Raw genomic sequence first — 20,634 nt, 5'->3', positions numbered from 1 at the left:
ACACTTAGCAGTCACTGTAGGGTCATGAAGTATGGAAGGATGTTAAACAAGCTGTGCCAAAATGTCATGTTGATCTCTCTGTTTGTTTAGTGAAGATATTTGTAAGTATCGATGCCTCGTAGTCTAGAATGGACAACAATTCATAACCACTTTATGGGCATTTGTGTATTCCTATATCCTTTGCAGGACGCAACATTGGTGCTCAAATCAGATCCTACAAGCAACAGGAGTTGTACCACTCATGATCCCCACAGCTGCCTCGAGCACCATCCACCACAACTACTGGTCGTATGTTTGTTCAGAATACCTTTTGTGTTTACAGGCACCAAACAATTTACTAAGTTTATTTTCTTCAACTGCAATTGGCAATAGGAAAGAAGAAACAAACAAAAAAGCTCACTTTTAGAGAGAGCTAAATTTGAATCTTTGGATAGCTTCAAGAATATCTGACGCTTTTCAACTCTCACAGTCATAATTATTGTACATCAGCAGAGACTCTTACGAACCATGAAATTTTTTAATCTGTAACTGATATCTGTACTGGGCCATGTAGATGGGATATCACAGAGCCCTATGTAAGTATCCGCTTGTGTTGATGAAGCGGTCAGTATCACAGGGCTTGAAATAAAGTCCAGGAGACAGTCAACACGTGTATTGTTCTTTATCCGGGTACAGGGAAGAAAATAATCCTGGCTAACTCGGGTGTGTGTGTCTTCTGCTGTCTGTGTGCAACCCTTCCGAGGAGTGTGGATAGGTGTGGCTGCCAGATGTATAAGAGTGTAGAATATGTGTTTAAGTATAGTGTTAGGTGTTTTCCTATCTTACTACCTAAGTAATGTTCCTACAATATCAACGGTGTGTCAGGATCGCCTGAGTGCGTTCCCGTACCTTTGTTGTGGTGGGAGGCGCCGCAGGGCAAGTGTCGAGGTCATGAGGTGCGGAGCGGCCAGGCTCACCATGCACACAGGATCTGTTCAGTTAAAGCAACAATACAGCGTCCTTCGAAGGAAGCAGGTATACAACAAAGCTTGCTAAGTGGTGTCAATAGTACAGTGAAGGCAGAGAGAACCTGGGCTATGAAACCATGCCCCTTCTCTTCGCCACACGTCTTTATTCCTCACCTGCAGGTTTCATGGTCTCGTTATTTCCTGCCTCTCCTTTCCGACCTAACAATGCTTCTGATTTTTTTCTTATTTGTTTATTCATCTAAATACTTTTGTTCGTTCTTGCAGGAGAGTGACGTGAAGGTGAAAGGTGAGGAGAAAGTCCAGGAAACAGTCATGGTATAATAATTTCATTCGATGTGTGTGTGAGTGTGCGTTTGTATGATTTTTTTGTGTGTGTGTGTGTGTGTGTGTGTGTGTGTGTGTGTAATTCACCACGGTCGTCTGCTGGTCACCCAGCCAGCCTTCCCCATTACGGAACGAGCTCAGAGCTCATAGAGCTATCTTCTGGTAGGACTGAGACCACAACACACTCCACTCACCGGGAAAGCGAGGCCACAACCCCTCGAGTTACATTCCGTACCTATTTACTGCTAGGTGAACAGGGGCTACACAAGTGGCTTGCCCATTTGCCTCGCCGCTCTCCGGGACTCGAACCTGCACCATCTCGGTTGTGAGCCGAGCGTGCTAACCACTACACTACGCTGTGTGTGTGTGTGTGTGTGTGTGTGTGTGTGTGTAATTCACCACGGTCGTCTGCTAGCCACTACACTACGCTGTGTGTGTGTATGTGTGTAATTCACTGTTTGATCTGCTGCAGTCTCTGACGAGACAGCCAGACGTTACCCTACAGAACGAGCTGTGTGTGTGTGTGTGTGTGTGTGTGTGTGTGTGTGTGTGTGTTTGCTTGTATGCTTGTTTCTATGTGTGTGTGTGTGTGTGATTATTGAATTTTTTTTTTTTTTCTTTTGGACAAAATGTAAGTTTAAATATTGGTTCTTTGTTCTTTGTTCATGTAATGTAATTTTGTTTTGTCAATAAATTAACTAACTAACTGTGTGTGTGGGTGTGTGTGTGTGTGTGTGTGTGTGTGTGTGTGTGTTTGCTTGTATGCTTGTTTGTTTGTGTGTGTGTGTGTGTATGTTTTTGCTTGTATGCTTGCTTCTGTCTGTGTGTGTGTGTGTGTGTTTGCTTGTATGCTTGTTTCTCTCTCTCTCTCTCTCTGTGTGTGTGTGTGTGTGTGTGTGTGTGTGTGTGTGTGTAATTCACCACGGTCGTCTGCTAACCACTACACTACGCTGTGTGTGTGTGTGTGTGTGTGTGTGTGTGTGTGTGTGTGTGTGTGTGTGTGTGTGTGTGTTTGCTTATATGCTTGTTTCTATATGTGTGTGTGTGTGTGTGTGTGTGTGTGTGTGTGTGTGTGTGTACGTGTGTGTGTGTGTTTCACTGTTTGATCTGCTGCAGTATCTGACGAGACAGCCAGACGTTACCCTACGGAACGAGCTCAGAGCTCATTGTTTCCGATCTTCGGATAGGCCTGAGACCAGGCACACACCACACACCGGGACAACAAGGTCACAACTCCTCGATTTACATTCACTGAGCTACCGGGCCGTGTGTATGTGTGTGTGTTTGCTTGTATGCTTGTTTGTTTGTTTGTGTGTGTGTGTGTGTGTTTGCTTGTATGCTTGCTTCTGTGTGTGTGTGTGTGTGTGTGTGTGTGTGTGTGTGTGTGTGTGTGTGTGTGTGTGTGTGTGTGTGTGTGTGTGTTTGCTTGTATACTTGCTTCTGTGTGTGTGTGTGTGTGTGTGTGTGTGTGTGTGTGTGTGTGTGTGTGTGTGTGTGTGTGTGTGTGTGTGTGTGTGTGTGTGTGTATGCTTGCTTCTCTGTGTGTGTGTGTGTGTGTGTGTGTGTGTGTGTGTGTGTGTGTGTGTGTGTGTGTGTTGCTTGTATGCTTGCTTCTGTGTGTGTTTGTGTGTGTGTGTGTGCGCGTGCGTGCATGCGTGCGTGCGTGCGTACGTGCGTGCGTGCGTGCCTGCGTACGTGCGTGTGAGTGCATGCGTCTGCGTCATAATCTGCGATGATTTTTCTTAAAAGGAATGCGGACTTGACGAGCGATATACTCGTACAAGCGACCACCAAGCTGGAAATACCAATATACCATTTTCCTCTTCCTTCTTGTTGTCCTTGGCTGTTCCTCCCTGTCGTTTAGAAGCTTGCCTCCTCAGTTAAGCATTACTAGTGCCGCAGTGTACACCACAAAGCAGACCTCGAACGCTTTGAGCTCACATCACCATATTAAAAAGGTAACTATTTGCTGATAACTTTTTTTTTTCTTCTATTTTTGTCACCTCTTTCACTAGTGGGATCATCTTTGCCGACCATTTACATAATTTTAAAGAGGAAAAGACTTTGCATGGGCAAGGCGAATTGGAGGTTAAATCTTGCCCTCCCTCCCTTTTCTTAGGACTAGAAGAAAATTAGAGACTTGTACCAGAATACTGAAAGGTTGTAGAGGTGATTGTACGAAGAAATGTCAAGCAGTGAACGGACTAGTCACTAAATTATCCCCAGAATTATGAAAACACTCCTCGAATCTCCCCAGTAACCTTCACAAGAGCTTGCCAAAGGTGTAGTCGGGATATGACGCCGACCACTTTGATAATACAATCCATTCTCCTGGCCATGAATCGAGAGGCCAAGGGCGATGCGCAACTTGAATGTGGATTAGTCCAATTCTGGAGGACGTGTTTTTGTATCTTGGTGGAAAGTAAAGTCTCTATTTTTTAGTACGTGGCCTACGTTAATAAGCTGACCATCCCACGTGTGTGTGTGTGTGTGTGTGTGTGTGTGTGTGTGTGTGTGTGTGTGTGTGTGTGTGTGTGTGTGTGTGTGTGTGTGTGTGTGTGTGTGTGTGTGTGTGTGTGTGTGTGTGTGTGTGTGTGTCGGAGAGCGTTTACACGGAATGAAAAAAGAAATCAAGAGTGAATATAAGACAGAAATGTGATGATAGGTATATATTATTGTGTTGAGCGAACTTCAAGGTCACGGAGGAGAGAGAGAGAGAGAGAGAGAGAGAGAGAGAGAGAGAGAGAGAGAGAGAGAGAGAGAGAGAGAGAGAGAGAGAGAGAGAGAGTAAAAAATGTAGGAAAAGGCGGAATGTAAAAAAAAAAAAATAATAATAATAATAAAAAAAGAAAAAAAAGAAAAGAAACTATGACATTAAGAAAAAATGGAGTACACAACAATAAAAAGAAAAATATCGAAGAAGAAAATGTGTCACGGATCTAGGAGAAAAAACGTCAAGAAAAAGAAGGCAGAAAAATATTGCTGGAGCTTCGTGCTATTCTGAATTAGCACGAAATTCATAAGAGAGAAAGAGAGAGAGAGAGAGAGAGAGAGAGAGAGAGAGAGAGAGAGAGAGAGAGAGAGAGAGATTCCTGCCCCTCTTTGAAAATCAGTTCCTTCCTATTTCTATTCTAAGCCTATTCTATTCTGAAACCATCAGTCCATTATTTCTTTTTCTGTCTTGACTACTGACAATGAGACTTATATTTATGTCATCCTTGTTATATACATTATATCACTTAAAGACTTCTATCAGATCCCTTCTTAAACTACGTCTCCTCATGGAATATTCCAAGTTTGTCTGGAAAGCGATAGTATTCGAATCTAACGTAATTCATCTACTTATATTCGTGCAGTCTGCAAATTAACGAACATCGCAACCAATGCCTCTATCTAAATAATTCAAGTATATTTATGTTTGACCGTACTTGGGTTTAAAGCTATCAATTATAACTCGCTACCGTCTGTCGCATAACCATGACCTTATCCAGCCAAACGCTTTTCCATCTGTCCTATGCCCTCTAACCTTTGATCGAGCACATTATAGAAAGCCTTATTCAAATGCAGAGAGAGAGAGAGAGAGAGAGAGAGAGAGAGAGAGAGAGAGCAAACAAATGCAGAAAAAGCGGCCAATACCCCAAAAAATTAAGAAATTGTGGCAGTATGAAAAATGAAAATTAAGAAAAAAAAAGGACTACACGACAGAAAAAAGAATAAGGAAAAAAGACTCGAAAAGAAAATGTGTTACGGATGTAGAGAAAAAAAAGGCAAAAAAAGAAAGAAAAAAACAACTAAAGCTTCATACTATTCTGAATTACCACGAGAGAGAGAGAGAGAGAGAGAGAGAGAGAGAGAGAGAGAGAACTATACCAAGAAAAATCAACCTTCAGGCCAACTTTCACCTGATATACAGTTTGTTTATCCTTCATTTAGATGCACAAGTATACATGCTCATGTATGTATATTCACATGTGTACGTGACCTGGTCCAGCCATACGTTTGCCCCAAAGACAGCTTCCTTCCCTTCACCCAAGTCCACCAAAGCTGGAAAACAATGTATTATCTCATTTATATGTATGATTTACCGTCTAAATCTTCGTGGCACAGTATGCCACAACTATTGCGATTCTATTAAGGTCACATATGGTAGGCAGCCTCGAAACATGGACATAAGACGGAAAATAAGGAGCGCAACTCGGGCGTTCCCATGTATTTTCAATGGGCGGCTGGTAATGTTTTGGGTGTAAAGGGGGTAGGGGTAGCAGAGGACCAATAGCGCGCTGGCTTCACTTTTGTGACGTCATGCCACCCCTTATAATCTAACCTCCTTGGATATTTTACTACTACATACCGAGATATTTACAGCACAAAGGTCTTAATAGTAAAATCAAGGTTATAACCATGCATTGTGTTTATTCTATATCATCTCTAACCATGGGACAAAAATTACTTTCTTACTCAATTGATAACTCAAAATTAATGATATTTTCTTTCCTTCTAGACTAAGAAATAGAATACCAGAAACCATGAACATATAAAGTCCCGAAAATGAGTTAATTTTCAGACCTTAGAAATCAGTCTGATAATGAGATTGTCTATATATTGTCAACCAGTTCGTTGAGCATAGACGTTTTCTGCGGCACTGAGACCTATAACGATGTTAGCTAATGGAAGTGGCCATCCTGATGAGTTATTTTTAGCCTAAAGGCATACCATGTTCAGGCTATGGCAAGGCACAGCTTTTAAGGACACAGTGATGAAAGCACTGGACCTCCTCGGGTTATTTCGGTTTCGACAAATTTCTTTTTTTTTTTTTCGGTTCACCAGGCGACTATATTTTCTTTTGTATAATGATGTTAGTCGTATAATCTCAAGTAACTATAAATAAATACCAAAGTAAAATAACAAAAGAAAATGCTGGAAGAAGTAAAAGCATGATAAATATAATTATGATACATCGCAATATAGTGCTTTGAGACGACTGTTCTGTACCGCGAGAGCCTGACCCCAGTGCTTCCATGTGTTGATGAAATCTTACCCTAGATTTTTGTCGATTTTACCCTAGATTCGAGTGTTTTACCCTAGATTGTCGAAGTTGCCCATTAATTGTTGATTAATGCACTCTTATCATATATAAGTTTAAATATTGCCCACCCCCAAACACACACACAGGACTACACACTACAGCCACTACTGCGGCTGCTCTGTGTGGACTCGTCCTCGCAAGTGACTGACTCTGTGTGAACTGTGATCTAACCGTCCGAAGGTCCAAAACGTGTACGCGTAGTAGACGGGTGAGTGGAGACTGGGGAGAAAGGGGATGGGGTGGGGGGGTGAAGGGATGATACAAGTCACGGAGATGATTGTGTACATGAATCGAACATGAAAGAGAACCAGCCTGCCACCAGATTGGTACCATTCCATGCACACCTATCCATAGGACGGCAGATTACCCTAAAATTACCCTAGTTTATGCATTACCCTAAACACTACCCTAAGAAGGGTCCAATTACCCTAGTTTACGGTATTTTACCCTAAAATGGAAGCACTGCCTGACCCATTCCAGAATTAATACAGCCGGCGAACACTGAAAACTCTCCAGTTTGTGTCCTCCCCTATTTGCGATGAATTTTGACTGTCTAAGCTTCTCTCACACTGTTCTGCCTATCTCTGTACCTTTGTCTTGCGTTTCCTTCTCGAACGTTCCGTCGCTCCGCAGTGTCCTAAAGAGACGGAGATTCTATCACTGTCTATCTAATTATTCATGAACAGTTCTCAGCCTTACTTCTCGTCTCATCGTTAATGTTGATGACTCATATATATATATATATATATATATATATATATATATATATATATATATATATATATATATATATATATATATATATGAGTCATCAACATTAACGATGAGACGAAAGTAAGGCTGAGAACTGTTCATGAATAAACAAACAAGACAAACTTTCCGCTGGTCCGTTGAAAAAAAAAAAAAAAAATATATATATATATATATTTTTTTTTTTCAACGGACCAGCGGAAAGTTTGTCTTGATCAGTGCTTCAGCTACTCAATTCCTTCATTTATCCATTCAAGTCGACCCCTCAGAAAATTATCACTTCTTCAACAACAATCAACTTGATGATAAACACACTTGGGTTATCCTTTTCTAAAATCTCTAAACTGCTTTACATACTGTCGTTTGCTGAAAAGGACTAATACGTTTCGTATCGTCTCCGGTAATGCTTCCCTTCCTTACGGCTGTCAACTCTGTACAAGCAAGGACCTTGCGAGTACATGTCGTTGTGTTGTACAGTAAACTCGGAGGATTACTAAGTCTTCATGCAGGTTTGTTGAATTTCTGTTGATGAAGTTTTTTCTCCTCATTAAACCCCTTCTTTTAATTGTCCGCCTTCAATCCTTCATTCACTTCCCTCACACCCACGGGGTCTTCTTTGCACTTCTATCTTACTAACGCATGGCTTATCCAGTATATCATTCTTTCATTAATAAACTCCGGAACTCTGCCAGATTCTGTTTTTCCTTCCTTCTAGTGACTCAAGCTGTTCCAAACTTGGCATACTTTTTCCTCTTCGACTTCTTGGATTCAACAAACAGAACACATATCCCCGCTCTCTCTCTCTCTCTCTCTCTCTCTCTCTCTCTCTCTCTCTCTCTCTCTCTCTCTCTCTCTCTCTCTTTATGCTTTTGGCCGATCTCCTTGATATAAAAATAATAATGAAAAATAGAATGGTAATGCAAATAAAAACTGTATACGAAAGTAGTATATAAAGAAACTTGGCAGGAAAGAATATTATGCGATAGTAAATGAAGAAAAAAGAAAAAAGATTATAACCAAAAGAATATTAGAAAAAGCACACGGCATGTAAAGGATTCATAAGCGGAAAAAGCGGCAATTGAGGAAGGAAGAACAGTAATATATAAAAGGTGATGAAATGTAACACTAAGTAAACGTAAATGAAAATAAGATAATGATGAAAAAAGCAGCAATTAACAATGAATAGTAAAAAAAAAGTTAAATTGCATTGTGACTCTGGATATTACATACGATAAAACAGAATAGACTATTGAAGTGAAATTGATCGATCAACAACTAATAGAAAGAGGCCAAAATAATGATGATAATGATGATTTTAATGATAATAATAATGATAACAATAACAACAACAACAACAATAATAATGATAATAATAATAATAATAATAATAATAATAATAATAATAATAATAAGTAATGAATGGATAAAAAAAAATCTTAAATGCCCAAAAAAATAAAGAAAATCAAATAAAGGATGCATATAAAAAACGTCCAGGAAAGATGATACAATCGATATGAATAATTAGAATTAATACATTGATTGTTTAACATGATCCGAAGAAACGAAACGCACACGATGATTAGAGCAGGTGTTTCGTTGTGACTGGCTAAAGTAAGCGCTACACAACGCAACACACACACACATGGGCTAGGCTACACCTACTATGAGAGTTGGGGGGGTGGGGGTTTGAAAGCAGCACTAACACACAGCTGTGGGCTCAGATGAGATTGCTCCCCCAAACATCACTCTCCTAAAATTCAAGGTTATTGTTATCATTATTTTTCTATCTTTCTCCCTTTTTTTTTTTTTTTTTTTTTTTTGCCTTCTCTGCCTTATAAAGATGAATTGTGTTTTTACTTCCTCAAACAGGACGCCATTGTATTTTTTACGTGTATCTTTAAAAAGTTATCGCTCATACCGTTTCCAAATAATTTTTCCCTATGTGTGTTACGATACTGGTATTATTTTGTATACAGTTACTTATATTATCTAAGAAATCTTGTGCAATGTTCGTTTTATTCAGGACAGCGGGAGGTCACCTAACTTCCACAAAGTAACGTCACCTCAGTACAAAGATAAATTTACACGAAAAGCGCTGGTAGTACTGTATATCTCGTTCTCTCTCCTTTATTTCTTGCGTAGCTGAGAATAATTGCTAATATAATTAGTACATTTTTTTCCTTAATTTCTTAAAGCTAAATAAAATCGTGGAAAGTATGTACTTAATTTCATCACCGGTACCTGCTCAGTTCAAACCCTTACGAATATTTTGCAATTCCCGCACCACTTGAAAAAATCTTCCTAAATCAGTCAAAAAGAGATATTAGGAATGTCTAGCCATTATTCTGAGGTGCTTGATACTAAATACGATCGCAAATTCTCCTGTTATTGTTTCGGTAACCAGATAACGACTTCAGGCCAATAATATTGCGTGTGTTGTGTTGTGCGACATTGTGGGCTTCCGTGCTCGTGATATGCGCATGCGAACTATATGTGGGCATGTAAACCTAAGCAATCTTCATGGTATTAGGATTTTAAGGGCATATAAAGAATTTAATGCACCGTCCAGGGATGATGTACAGTACAACACATTCCTTGTCCTCGCGTGAGACATTGCCTATGCATGGGATACTGCTAAAGACAAAAAGAAAAAGGGGGAAAAAAAAAAGGCGAAAATATGTGTTACATTGGATCTCATTGACTTTTCTTTTCAAGAAAGATTGATGAAAGGGGGGACTACTCACTCAATTAGCATTCCCCCAGAAAATACAATAGAAATAGTCTCAAACAAGTGACAGATTCACTTCGCCAACGTTTATGCGAAGATCTTACAAAACATTATACTCTTTCAACATCCGGCACGCGCTTTACCGCACAATTCGTGACTCTACACAACTTATAAATTCAAATTACCACTTTTTTCTAGAGTAGTGGAAATTTACAATTTGTCTTTTCTTTTAGTTCATGTTGCCTTTAACAGGCTGAGCCGAGCCTATTTCGTGTTATGTCAATATTTGGAAAAGAAAAATACAGCTGCCATCCTTCACGACATGATCTGTTGTGTTATGTAGGATATTTGCTGTATTTCATCTCAACATACGTGTATAATTAATAAAGACAGTTGAAAGTGGTAAAAGTCAAGACGAATTTAGAAAAAAAAAATTGAAATCTAAACATGAAGACACGAGCCATTAGAAAAGAGGAGTAGGCAGCGTCACTTGCCGAAACGATAAATACTACCAGCGAGGTCATAAGCACTTCATCAGAAGGTGCTGTGACCTCATCAGTAACCCAGCTGTGACCTCACTGAATGCTTCCATTTGTGTCTCTCAACACAAAGGATAGTCACAATCTCTCCACTAAAGACAGCACTCTTTCTTCATACAAAACTTCATGCACCTGAATAAATAAACACACACACACACACACACACACACACACACACACACACACACACACATTCATTCAAAATTAAACATGGCAACTCCTATACCAGGCTCGGAGTCCCAGTCTGGGGAGGAGACAAAGAATGTCCCTAAGTCGGACTGCTCTTCTTCTGTCAAGCTGGTATCTATACTGTCTTGAAGACACGCCCAACGCTGAAGTAAATCCATATGTAGCAAAGGTCGATCGGGGTGTCAAGGTCAATTCTACGTCTCAGAATATTATTAATTAAGATGAGCGGCAACATGGAGAAAGTGAAACTAACCTTGCAGTATCTCCAAACAGGCACCTATATGTAAACATACATGTACTGAACAAGTAGTGCACTTTCACCACAGTAGATATACGTACTGTACATACTGAACACACCAAACAAAGCACAACGGCGATCACGTAGACACATTATTAGCCGCGAGGGGACGTGGAGGCTTCTTTGGTGTCGCAGCAAGCAGGTAGAGGTAGAGCAACAGCAGAGATGTGTGATGACCAGGCCCAAACGTTGATATCGAACAGATGAAGTGAGACAACAGATCATTGTGTAGGGAGGTAAGGTGTAATGCACAATAGTGAGTGCAGAATGGCGAAGCTGTGGGCCAGTGTTTGGTGAATCGAGGTCAGAAAACACAGGGTGAGTACAGCAGCTGGAATACTTTCCTTGCCACGGTCATGCCTACTAGTACACTCTCGGTCCATGTGGCCGTGAAAGTGGTGTCATATTGTAGTGGTGCTTCATGAAGCGCCGCCAACTTCGAAGCCTCGGGGCACCATAACCTTTCTTCAGTAAGTACACCCACACATCTAGAGAACTAACACTGGTCAACTTTATTAGACTAAGTAATACGTTCTAAATGCTAGAACAATATTTCTAAAATATTCAGTAAGTATGTTTTACATGCGGAAAAGTATAGATCGAAAGATTTAACTAATTAAGACAAGCTAAGAAAAGAAAAAAATATTTGTTGCTTCCTGCTCCCCTTCCAATTCTTTCTCATCTCACCTCCGTAACAAATAAATGTAAAATAGGATGAAAAATGAAATATAGATAGATTAAAAGGGTATAGAATAGTTCCAGGTAGCCAAAATAAGTGATAAAGTGACTTGAAACAAGATATATTACCGCGAATGTCATTAACTCATTACACAGACAATGACGACTTGTTTATCTCTCTCTCTCTCTCTCTCTCTCTCTCTCTCTCTCTCTCATTTACGCACTTCTTTTCCCACACACACACACACACACACACACACACACACACACACACACACACTTTTCCTTCCTCATATCCCACCCCTTCCTATACAAAAAATGTGTACTGGAGGAGTTGCCTTTGTTTTTGAAAGCTGCGCGGACCCTGACTGTCTCACTTCTCCCGGGACCGAGTGAGAAGATACTTCACGTGGCTTAGCACAGCAAGTGGCCATCCTACCGCCAGCACTTCGCTCAACTTGATGCCACATTTGAGGTAAGCCTGCTTATAATAGGTTTTATCCTTGTTGAAAACGTTATTTCCACCATTCAAAACTATTGGCAAAGATTGAAAAAAAAAAACATAAGTAGTTAAGTTTTCATGTGAATTTTTTTTTTTTCTTCACTGTTGATGCAGAATCACTATACTATATCCTCACGAAATTTAGTAAGAGTAGTAGAGATCATTTTGGCATGCGGTCCTATAAAGTAAGTGTCAGTACCCCGTTATTATCCTGAGCCAAAGCAGTAACTAGAAGCACGGAAACACTGACTGAATATTCCTCAACAAGTGTTCACAGAATTAAGGACAGATTCATGAACGTAAATGTCATCTTATAAGAGAACAGGTCCTTTGTTTTCTTCTCAAGCCTCTTTTGAGCAGCCATCCTTTAAATGACGTTAACAAACACAAGTTGCGACCTTCTCAGCGCACTTATTGCTATTTAGTGCTATATGAACAGTTATCGCAGTGCTGGGAGTCAATTCTCTCTCTCTCTCTCTCTCTCTCTCTCTCTCTCTCTCTCTCTCTCTCTCTCTTATCTTGAAAGAAGCTAGAAATTAGGCAAATATAGTACTACAATTAATCTTTAGGAGTGTTACAAGTGTTGAAAATAATATCAAAGTTATATATTTAGTGCTGGTCAGACCGCATCTAGATTATGCTGTACAGTTCTGGTTCACACATGTGCATTATAGGAAGGATATATGCCTGTTAGAATCAATAAAAAGAAGAATGTCTAAAAGGATACAGGAGATGAGGGATATTCCCTACGAAGCGAGATTGAATATACTAAATTTATATTCCTTAGAGAGACGTAGGTTAAGAGGAGACCTGATAGAAGTATTTAAGCGCATGGTATAGACTCTATAGAGGTTATAACTAAAGAGACATGAGCAAAGTTCTTAGGATCATTAGCCAGAATAGAAAGAAAAAATGGATTCAAGCATGAGGAACTTAGGTTTAAGAAAGAAATGGGAAGAAATTGGTTCTCTAATAGAGTGATTGATGAATGGAACGGACTCGGTAATCATTTTGTTACTGTTGAGTCAATAGGAAGCTTTAAAAGAAAATTAGATAAATTCATGGATGAGAATGATAAGTGTTATTAGGTAGCTTTGTTCAAACAGGCACTGCCATGTGTAGACCTGGCGGCCTCTTGCAGCATCCCTCATTTTCTTGTGTTCTTATGTTTTAGTGATCAGTGAACACAGGTAGACGAGGGACGCCACCAGCTGGACGGCATCATGGAAGTGGTGATGCGGCGCTTGGGTTCTCTCCTCTACCTGGTGGAACCCAACGCTACCACCTTCCAGTACCCTGACCAAGTGCCTGACTACGTTACCGAGGTGAGAGAGAGAGAGAGAGAGAGAGAGAGAGAGAGAGAGAGAGAGAGATTAATTTTAGATCTTGGTCTCTGACATTACAGGTTTACTCTGTGAATTAAAGTTGCAAGATTTAACGAACGGTTTAGCGGAAGCAGTAGAATATCTGCAGCATTGAGCAACGTAATTCTCTAATTCTTGATGTAGGAAAAACATGTAATCCATTGGTAATAAAAAAAAAGGAAAAACAAAAACAAAAAGTGAAAATCACATTTTTTATCATTATTATCTCTCGAATGTAACCTAGCCTTGGTGAGTGTGAGAAAAAAAAATTTAGCAAGTCACGTTGGCCAAGGACTTCGTTATAGCATGTGGTGAGCCAAATTCTCACTCAGTACGACGTTGCGACACACGGGATCTAATACCAAATTGGAGCACGATATCGCAACGTTAAAGGAACATGTGGCGACGAATACGGAAGCCGAATCGTAACGCGTATACTCCCGTGGGATGACGCGTCCTCACTCTGACACCAACAATTCTTTTCATTACACGTAAACAAATTATGATGAAAGTTACCAAAACTAAAGTGTCATAGAAATTAATTCTCCTTACATTTTCTCATTTTCATTTTGCACTGGTTTGCTGAGTGGTATGTACAATATTAACATGTCACTCTGCCCTGAGCTTGGTGACATCAACAGTCTGATCCTCCGTAACGTTCAGTGATTGATGGTCAAATTTGTTTGATTACATTTGTGAAGGATTCACAATATGTTCTTAAACTTTGTCAGTGGTGAATAGCTAAGATGTTGAAAACACTTACATTTGCTTTTGCTAACTAGCACACGACTGTAGATTAATTAAGGTTAATTAAGGTGTCTATAATTTCGTTCATTATTCATAAAACGTGAACACTTGAAATTTTCTTTGTACGCTTATTCACATGTACTATGCACTACACAGTGTGCCGAGAGCCCACAACCTTGTATCTTATGGTCTGTCCTTAGGACATGTCAAGATGCTGCTAATATTCTTGAACTCCCATGCAGGCTATTCCCCTCTTCGTCATCATCACGGCACTGGAGTTTGCTGTGCTGTGGTGGCAGGGACGACCTGAGCGAGTCAATGATGCCTTCTCCAACATTGGTATTGGCATCGTGCACGAGGCCACGAGGTGAGACAAGTTCATAGCATGCTGATAGGTTCAAATGATCCCTAAAACTTTCCATAATCACCCATGAAGTCCCTGTGCATTATAATATTGCAGACTGTGATGGAGACTTGTTGTAAATAAATTATATATATATATATATATATATATATATATATATATATATATATATATATATATATATATATATATATATATATATATATATATATATATAACACTTGGTTGAGTGTAGATCCGCCGAAGCGCAACACGTAGAGGGTGAAGAAAAGTCGCAGTGAAACCATTTCATCTTGTTGTGATGTTTCAGGACACTTGCAATGCCATCTTCAAACACTGTGAAAAGACGTGTACAAGTGAGTTTGGGAAGGAACGTCCTCCCATCGAGAAGACTCAGGAACAAAAGGTCCTGGATGTGATATTTGCTCTTATAAACCCTGGCTATTGACAACATCTTTTATCAAACCTACCTGATCCATACATTTATAAAAAAAAAAAAAAGGTAAAAATTAGATCCCTAATCATTCTTAGAAGAAAAAAGTTTTTTGTGTGTAAATTAATGAAAATTGTACTTATGATTTTTTTTTATCTATATAAAAAACTTTTTCTTCTCTTCTAAGAATGATTAGGGATCTAATTTTTACCTTTTTTTTTTTATAAATGTATGGATCAGGTAGGTTTGATAAAAGATGTTGTCAATAGCCAGGGTTTATAAGAGCAAATATCACATCCAGGACCTCTTCTGTTCCTGAGTCTTCTCGATGGGAGGACGTTCCTTCCCAAACTCACTTGTAGGCCTACACGTCTTTTCACAGTGTTTGAAGATGGCATTGCAAGTGTCCTGAAACATTTCAACAAGATGAAATGGTTTCACTGCGACTTTTCTTCTCTCTCTCTCTCTCTCTCTCTCTCTCTCTCTCTCTCTCTCTCTCTCTCTCTCTCATATATATATATATATATATATATATATATATATATATATATATATATATATATATATATATATATATATATATATATATATATATTTCTTTTTGTGTGGACAGACTGGTGGTGTCAGGATTGATGTTGCTCGGGTATGAAACTTTGTATCAGTATCGTCTGTGGGACTTGCCCTGGGACTCCCACTACACGTGGGTGGCGGCCTTAATCTTTGTTGATTTTTGTTTCTACTGGGTCCACCGAGCTAACCATGGTAAGTATGGTCACCAGTACTGACTCTTAGCGTAATGACTACAATATTAAGATTGTTTCACAAACGCTAAAAGAAGACAATCTTTCCAGCCTGCCCGCAAAACACATCTGTAACTGTACACAACATTAAAGCTATTTTAAAGACACATTTTCTGACCAAAATTTCTGATTGAAAAGTTGATTATTGGTGCTTGAAAAAAAAAAGTAACTTTTAAGTGTCTTGCTAATTCCGTGACTAGTTTGTCCTTCAAAGAAGAAATATAGAAAAAAAATGTGCTTAAATAAGTTAGCTAAAGCTCTTCTAAGGATTATTTGCTCTTAGAGAGACGAAATCAAACAAATTTTACTGAATAAAATTTCTTTTTCTTTTCGCTCGATTATTCTTATCATGAAAAATTAAGCTTCCTGAAGCTGCCCAAGTCCTGTTGTAATTTCATTTCATTACTCTACATATAATGGTCCCCATTCAAATCAACCTTCATTATTTCGCTGCAGTGCATTACCCCAAGCAGATACAACCGCTCACTCATATACAGACCTATACTTACTGTGCTGTACATGAAGTGTAACCATCAAGTCTTTTCTTTGTGTTTCGTATCTTTGAATGGTCTTAATCTGAAAAGATTTAAGATATCATGCAATAACTAAGAGTGATCAGGAGGTAGTAGACACCTACCGAAACGATAATTTACTCCTAGGGAGGTCTAATAGCACTAGTTCAAGGGGCTGTGAACTCTTCATTAAAGCTAGTTGTGATCTTGCTGAACGTTTCTCTTTGTGTCTCACAACTCAAGGGGGTAGTCACAGCCTACTCTCTAAAGACAACTCTCCTCCTCCTCATAAAACTACATGCATTTACCACACACACACCCTTCACTTAAAATTCCCCTTCTGGGAGGGACCAGAAATGTCCCCAGATCGGACTGCTCTCTCGTTGGCTATCCAAAATATCTTGATACCTCCCTCAACTTTTTCTTCATTAACTTTTGCACCATTCGCGGTCTTAGATCTAATTTTTAATCTGTAGAACACCTCCTCTCCTCTACTAAACCTCATCTTCTTTTCCTCACCGAAGCACAGCTGTCTGAGGCAACTGACAGTAGCCCCTTCTCTGTTCCCTTCTTCTCTTCCCTCCTCTGTTCTCTATTCTCATTTTCGTTCCAAAGCTGGATGTTGTGTCTACGTGCGCAACGACTTAACTTGATCTCGTGCCCACGCTCTTGAATCTTCCGATTTTTCCACCATCTGGCTTAAACTTAAAAGTCACTCTGTAACTAAATTTATCTGTGCTGTCTATCTCTCCTCTAACTCTTCTGACTATAGTAAATTCTTTGACTATTTAACTTCTAAAGTGGAGCACATTCTGTCCCTCTACCCTTTCACAGAGATCTCCATCCTTGGAGATTTCAATGTTCACCACCAGCTTTGGCTTTCCTCTCCCTTCACTGACCATCCTGGTGAACTAGCCTTCAACTTTGCTATCCTCCATGACCTAGAGCAACTGGTGCAACACCCTACTCGTATTCCTGACCGTCTTGGAGATACGCCCAACATTCTTGATCTTTTCCTTACCTCTAATCCTTCTGCTTATGCTGTTACCCTATCTTCTCCGTTGGGCTCCTCCGATCACAATCTCATTTCTGTATCTTGTCCTATTTCTCCAATCCATCCTCAGGATCCCCAAAGCGGAGGTGCCTCTGGCGTTTTGCCTCTGCCAGTTGGGGACCTGAGGAGGTATTATGCTGATTTTCCCTGGAATGATTACTGTTTCCGTGTCAGAGACCCATCTCTGTGTGCTGAACGCATAACAGAGGTGATAGTGTCTGGCATGGAGGCGTACATTCCTCATTCTTTTCTCAACCTAAACCTTCTAAACCTTGGTTTAACACAGCCTGTTCTCGTGCTATACATGATAGAGAGGTTGCCCACAAAAGGTACTTGAGCCTTTCATCTTCTGAATCTCATGCACTTTGTATTCTGCCCGGAATCATGCCAAGTCTGTTCTTCAACTTGCCAAACACTTTTTTCATAAATAGAAAATGTCAAAATCTTTCAAACTCTAACTCCCCTCGTGACTTCCAGCATCTGGCCAAAAACATCTCCAATAACTTTACTTCTTCATCTTTTCCTCCTTTATTTCATCCTGATGGCACCACTGCCATCTCTTCTGTCTCTAAAGCTGAACTCTTCTCTCAAACCTTTGCTAACAACTCCACCTTGGATGATTCTGGGCTTGTCCTCCCTCTCCTCCTCCCTCTGACTATTTCATGTCTTCAATCAAAATTCTTCGTAATGATGTTTTCCATGCCCTCCCTGGTCTAAACCCTCGGAAGGCTTATGGACCTGATGGGGTCCCTCCTATTGTTCTCAAAAACTGTGCTTCCGTGCTTGCACCTTGCCTGGCCAAACTCTTTCAACTATGTCTATCGACTTCTACCTTTCCTTCTTGCTGGAAGTTTGCCTACATTCAGCCTGTTCCTAAAAAGGGTGACCGTTCTAATCCTCAAACTACCGTCCTATAGCTTTAATCTCTTGCTTGTCTAAAGTTTTTAATCTATCCTGAATAGGAAGATTCTTAAACATCTGTCACTTCACAATCTTCTATCTGATCGCCAGTATGGCTTCCGTCAAGGTCGCTCTACTGGTGATCTGGCTTTCCTTACTGAGTCTTGGTCATCCTCTTTTAGAGATTTCGGTGAAACTTTTGCTGTCGTTAGACATATCAAAAGCTTTTGATAGAGTCTGGCACAAAGCTTTGATTTCAAAACTGCCCTCCTACGGTTTCTATCCTTCTCTCTGCAACTTTATCTCAAGTTTCCTTTCCGACCGTTCTATTGCAGCCGTGGTAGACGGCCACTGTTCTTCTCCTAAATCTATTAACAGTGGTGTTCCTCAGGGTTCTGTCCTATCACCCACTCTCTTTCTATTATTCATTAATGACCTTCTTAACCAAACTTCTTGCCCTATCCACTCCTACGCTGATGATACCACCCTACATCTTTCCACGTCCTTTCAGAGACGACCAACCCTTCAGGAAGTCAACAGATCACGCAGGGACGCCACAGAACGCCTGACTTCTGATCTTTCTAAGATTTCTGATTGGGGCAGAGAAAACTTAGTAGTTTTCAATGCCTCAAAAACTCAATTCCTCCATCTATCAACTCGACACAACCTTCCAGACAACTATCCCTCTTCTTCAATGACACTCAACTGTCTCCCTCTTCCACACTGAATATCCTCGGTCTATCCTTTACTCATAATCTTAACTGGAACTTTCACATCTCATCTCTTGCTAAAACAGCTTCTATGAAGTTAGGTGTTCTGTGGCATCTCCACCAGTTTTCTCAGCCCTCCAGATGCTAACTCTGTACAAGGGCCTTATCCGTTCTTGTATGGAGTACTCTTCGCATGTTTGGGGAGTTCCACTCATACAACTTTATAAGATAGGGTGGAATCAAAAGCTTTTCGTCTCATCAACTCCCCCTCCTCTGACTGACTGTCTACAGCCTCTTTCTCACCACCGAAATGTTGCATCCCTTTCTATCTTTTATTGCTATTTTCATGCCAACTGCTCTATTGATCTTGCTAACTGCATGCCTACTCTCCTCCTGCGACCTGGCTGCACAAGGCTTTTTCTTCTTTCTCTCATCCCTATTCTGTCCAACCCTCTAATACAAGAGTTTTTCAATCATTCATACCTTTCAATGGTAAACTCTGGAACTCCTTACCTGCTTCTGTATTTCCATTTTCCTACGACTTGACTTCTTTTAAGAGAGAGGTGTCAAGACATTTGTCCCAGGCTTTTGACTAATTCTTTCAAATCTTTTATGAAAGTTGCAATTCCAGTGGGCTTTTTTTTCTTCTTATTTTATTTTATTTATTTTTTTTTTTGCCCGTGGCAGTTCTCCCTCTTACATAAAAAAAAGTTAATATGAAATGTATGATATATATTTACTTTGTATTGTAATCACTATATCATATCTTAGTCCATGTGAACGGCGTCTATTAAGATACATTCTGTTAATTAGATAATTAGATTATAATTTGTCTCAGATCCTTTTTGGCTTTAACCTTCTTTATATTAACCCCTACTCTCTCCTTTATAACTCTAGAGCTCTTTTCAACCGAGATCCTTTAGCAAGACTTTTCAGTAGCGCTACTATTTGTAAATACCCAAGATAAATGGACGATAAACATAGTCTGGGTAATTTTCCTTCGCCGTCGGTGGTGACGATAAAAAGCACCGATACTGGCCAGGACATCTGGAAGTCAGTACTGTTGTAGCTTTCGCTTGTAGCTGCAGCCGTGTCACCATCTTGGCAGCGTGCATCTGAGACGACTGTAGCAGACTCTATAAAGGTCCAACTCAGTTCGATATTCCCTAATCAAACCACGTCTATCTACACAAGGCTAGTTTTGTGCACGATATAGTGAGAATGGTGTCGGATAAGTAATTGCCAGTAAAAAGAAAAGATGAGTAAATATGGAAACGCCATTAAAAAGGAAATATGAATATTGTTAATGAAAAATAAATAAATCGAGATTTCATCACTGAAGATGAAAAGTAACCATATACATCATTGTCAGAAGCAGATATCTTTCCAAATTCATATCCTACAAAAGATTAATTCTCTCTAAAAGGATAAGCAATAAAACTATAAAACGTTCATTAGTAGCACATCAAACGTTCGGGTGCATGTAGAAGCGCAAACGCATGTTAGAAATTTCACCAATTCCACTGACGCCTGTGAGTAGCACTGCTGAAACGCCATCAGCAAACTACATGATCTACGGGGCCACGTAACAGCGCTGCTCTGTGATTCATGAGCAACTCTGCTTTAGAGTTCATGAGCAGCGTTTCAGCAATGCCTTTTACGAATATCAATGGCGCTGCCTTCGTGAG

At 39.9% G+C, this 20,634-nt stretch overlaps 1 protein-coding gene across 1 annotated transcript in view; it reads left to right on the top strand.

Moving 5' to 3' along the window:
• The first annotated feature begins 3,147 nt into the window (after positions 1–3,147).
• LOC123498036 (alkylglycerol monooxygenase-like) overlaps positions 3,148–20,634 on the top strand; it is a 25,163-nt gene continuing 7,676 nt past the window's right edge. The window contains exons 1-5 of the mRNA XM_045245113.1: positions 3,148–3,250; positions 11,914–12,035; positions 13,237–13,387; positions 14,416–14,540; positions 15,584–15,732. Coding sequence (XP_045101048.1) covers positions 13,286–13,387; positions 14,416–14,540; positions 15,584–15,732 — 376 coding nt within the window. The 5' untranslated portion in view covers positions 3,148–3,250; positions 11,914–12,035; positions 13,237–13,285. The remainder of the gene's footprint in view (positions 3,251–11,913; positions 12,036–13,236; positions 13,388–14,415; positions 14,541–15,583; positions 15,733–20,634) is intronic.

This window comes from Portunus trituberculatus, chromosome 47 (genome assembly GCF_017591435.1).
Source record: "Portunus trituberculatus isolate SZX2019 chromosome 47, ASM1759143v1, whole genome shotgun sequence".
Taxonomy (NCBI): domain Eukaryota; kingdom Metazoa; phylum Arthropoda; class Malacostraca; order Decapoda; family Portunidae; genus Portunus; species Portunus trituberculatus.
This window is presented reverse-complemented; position numbering and strand designations above follow the sequence as displayed.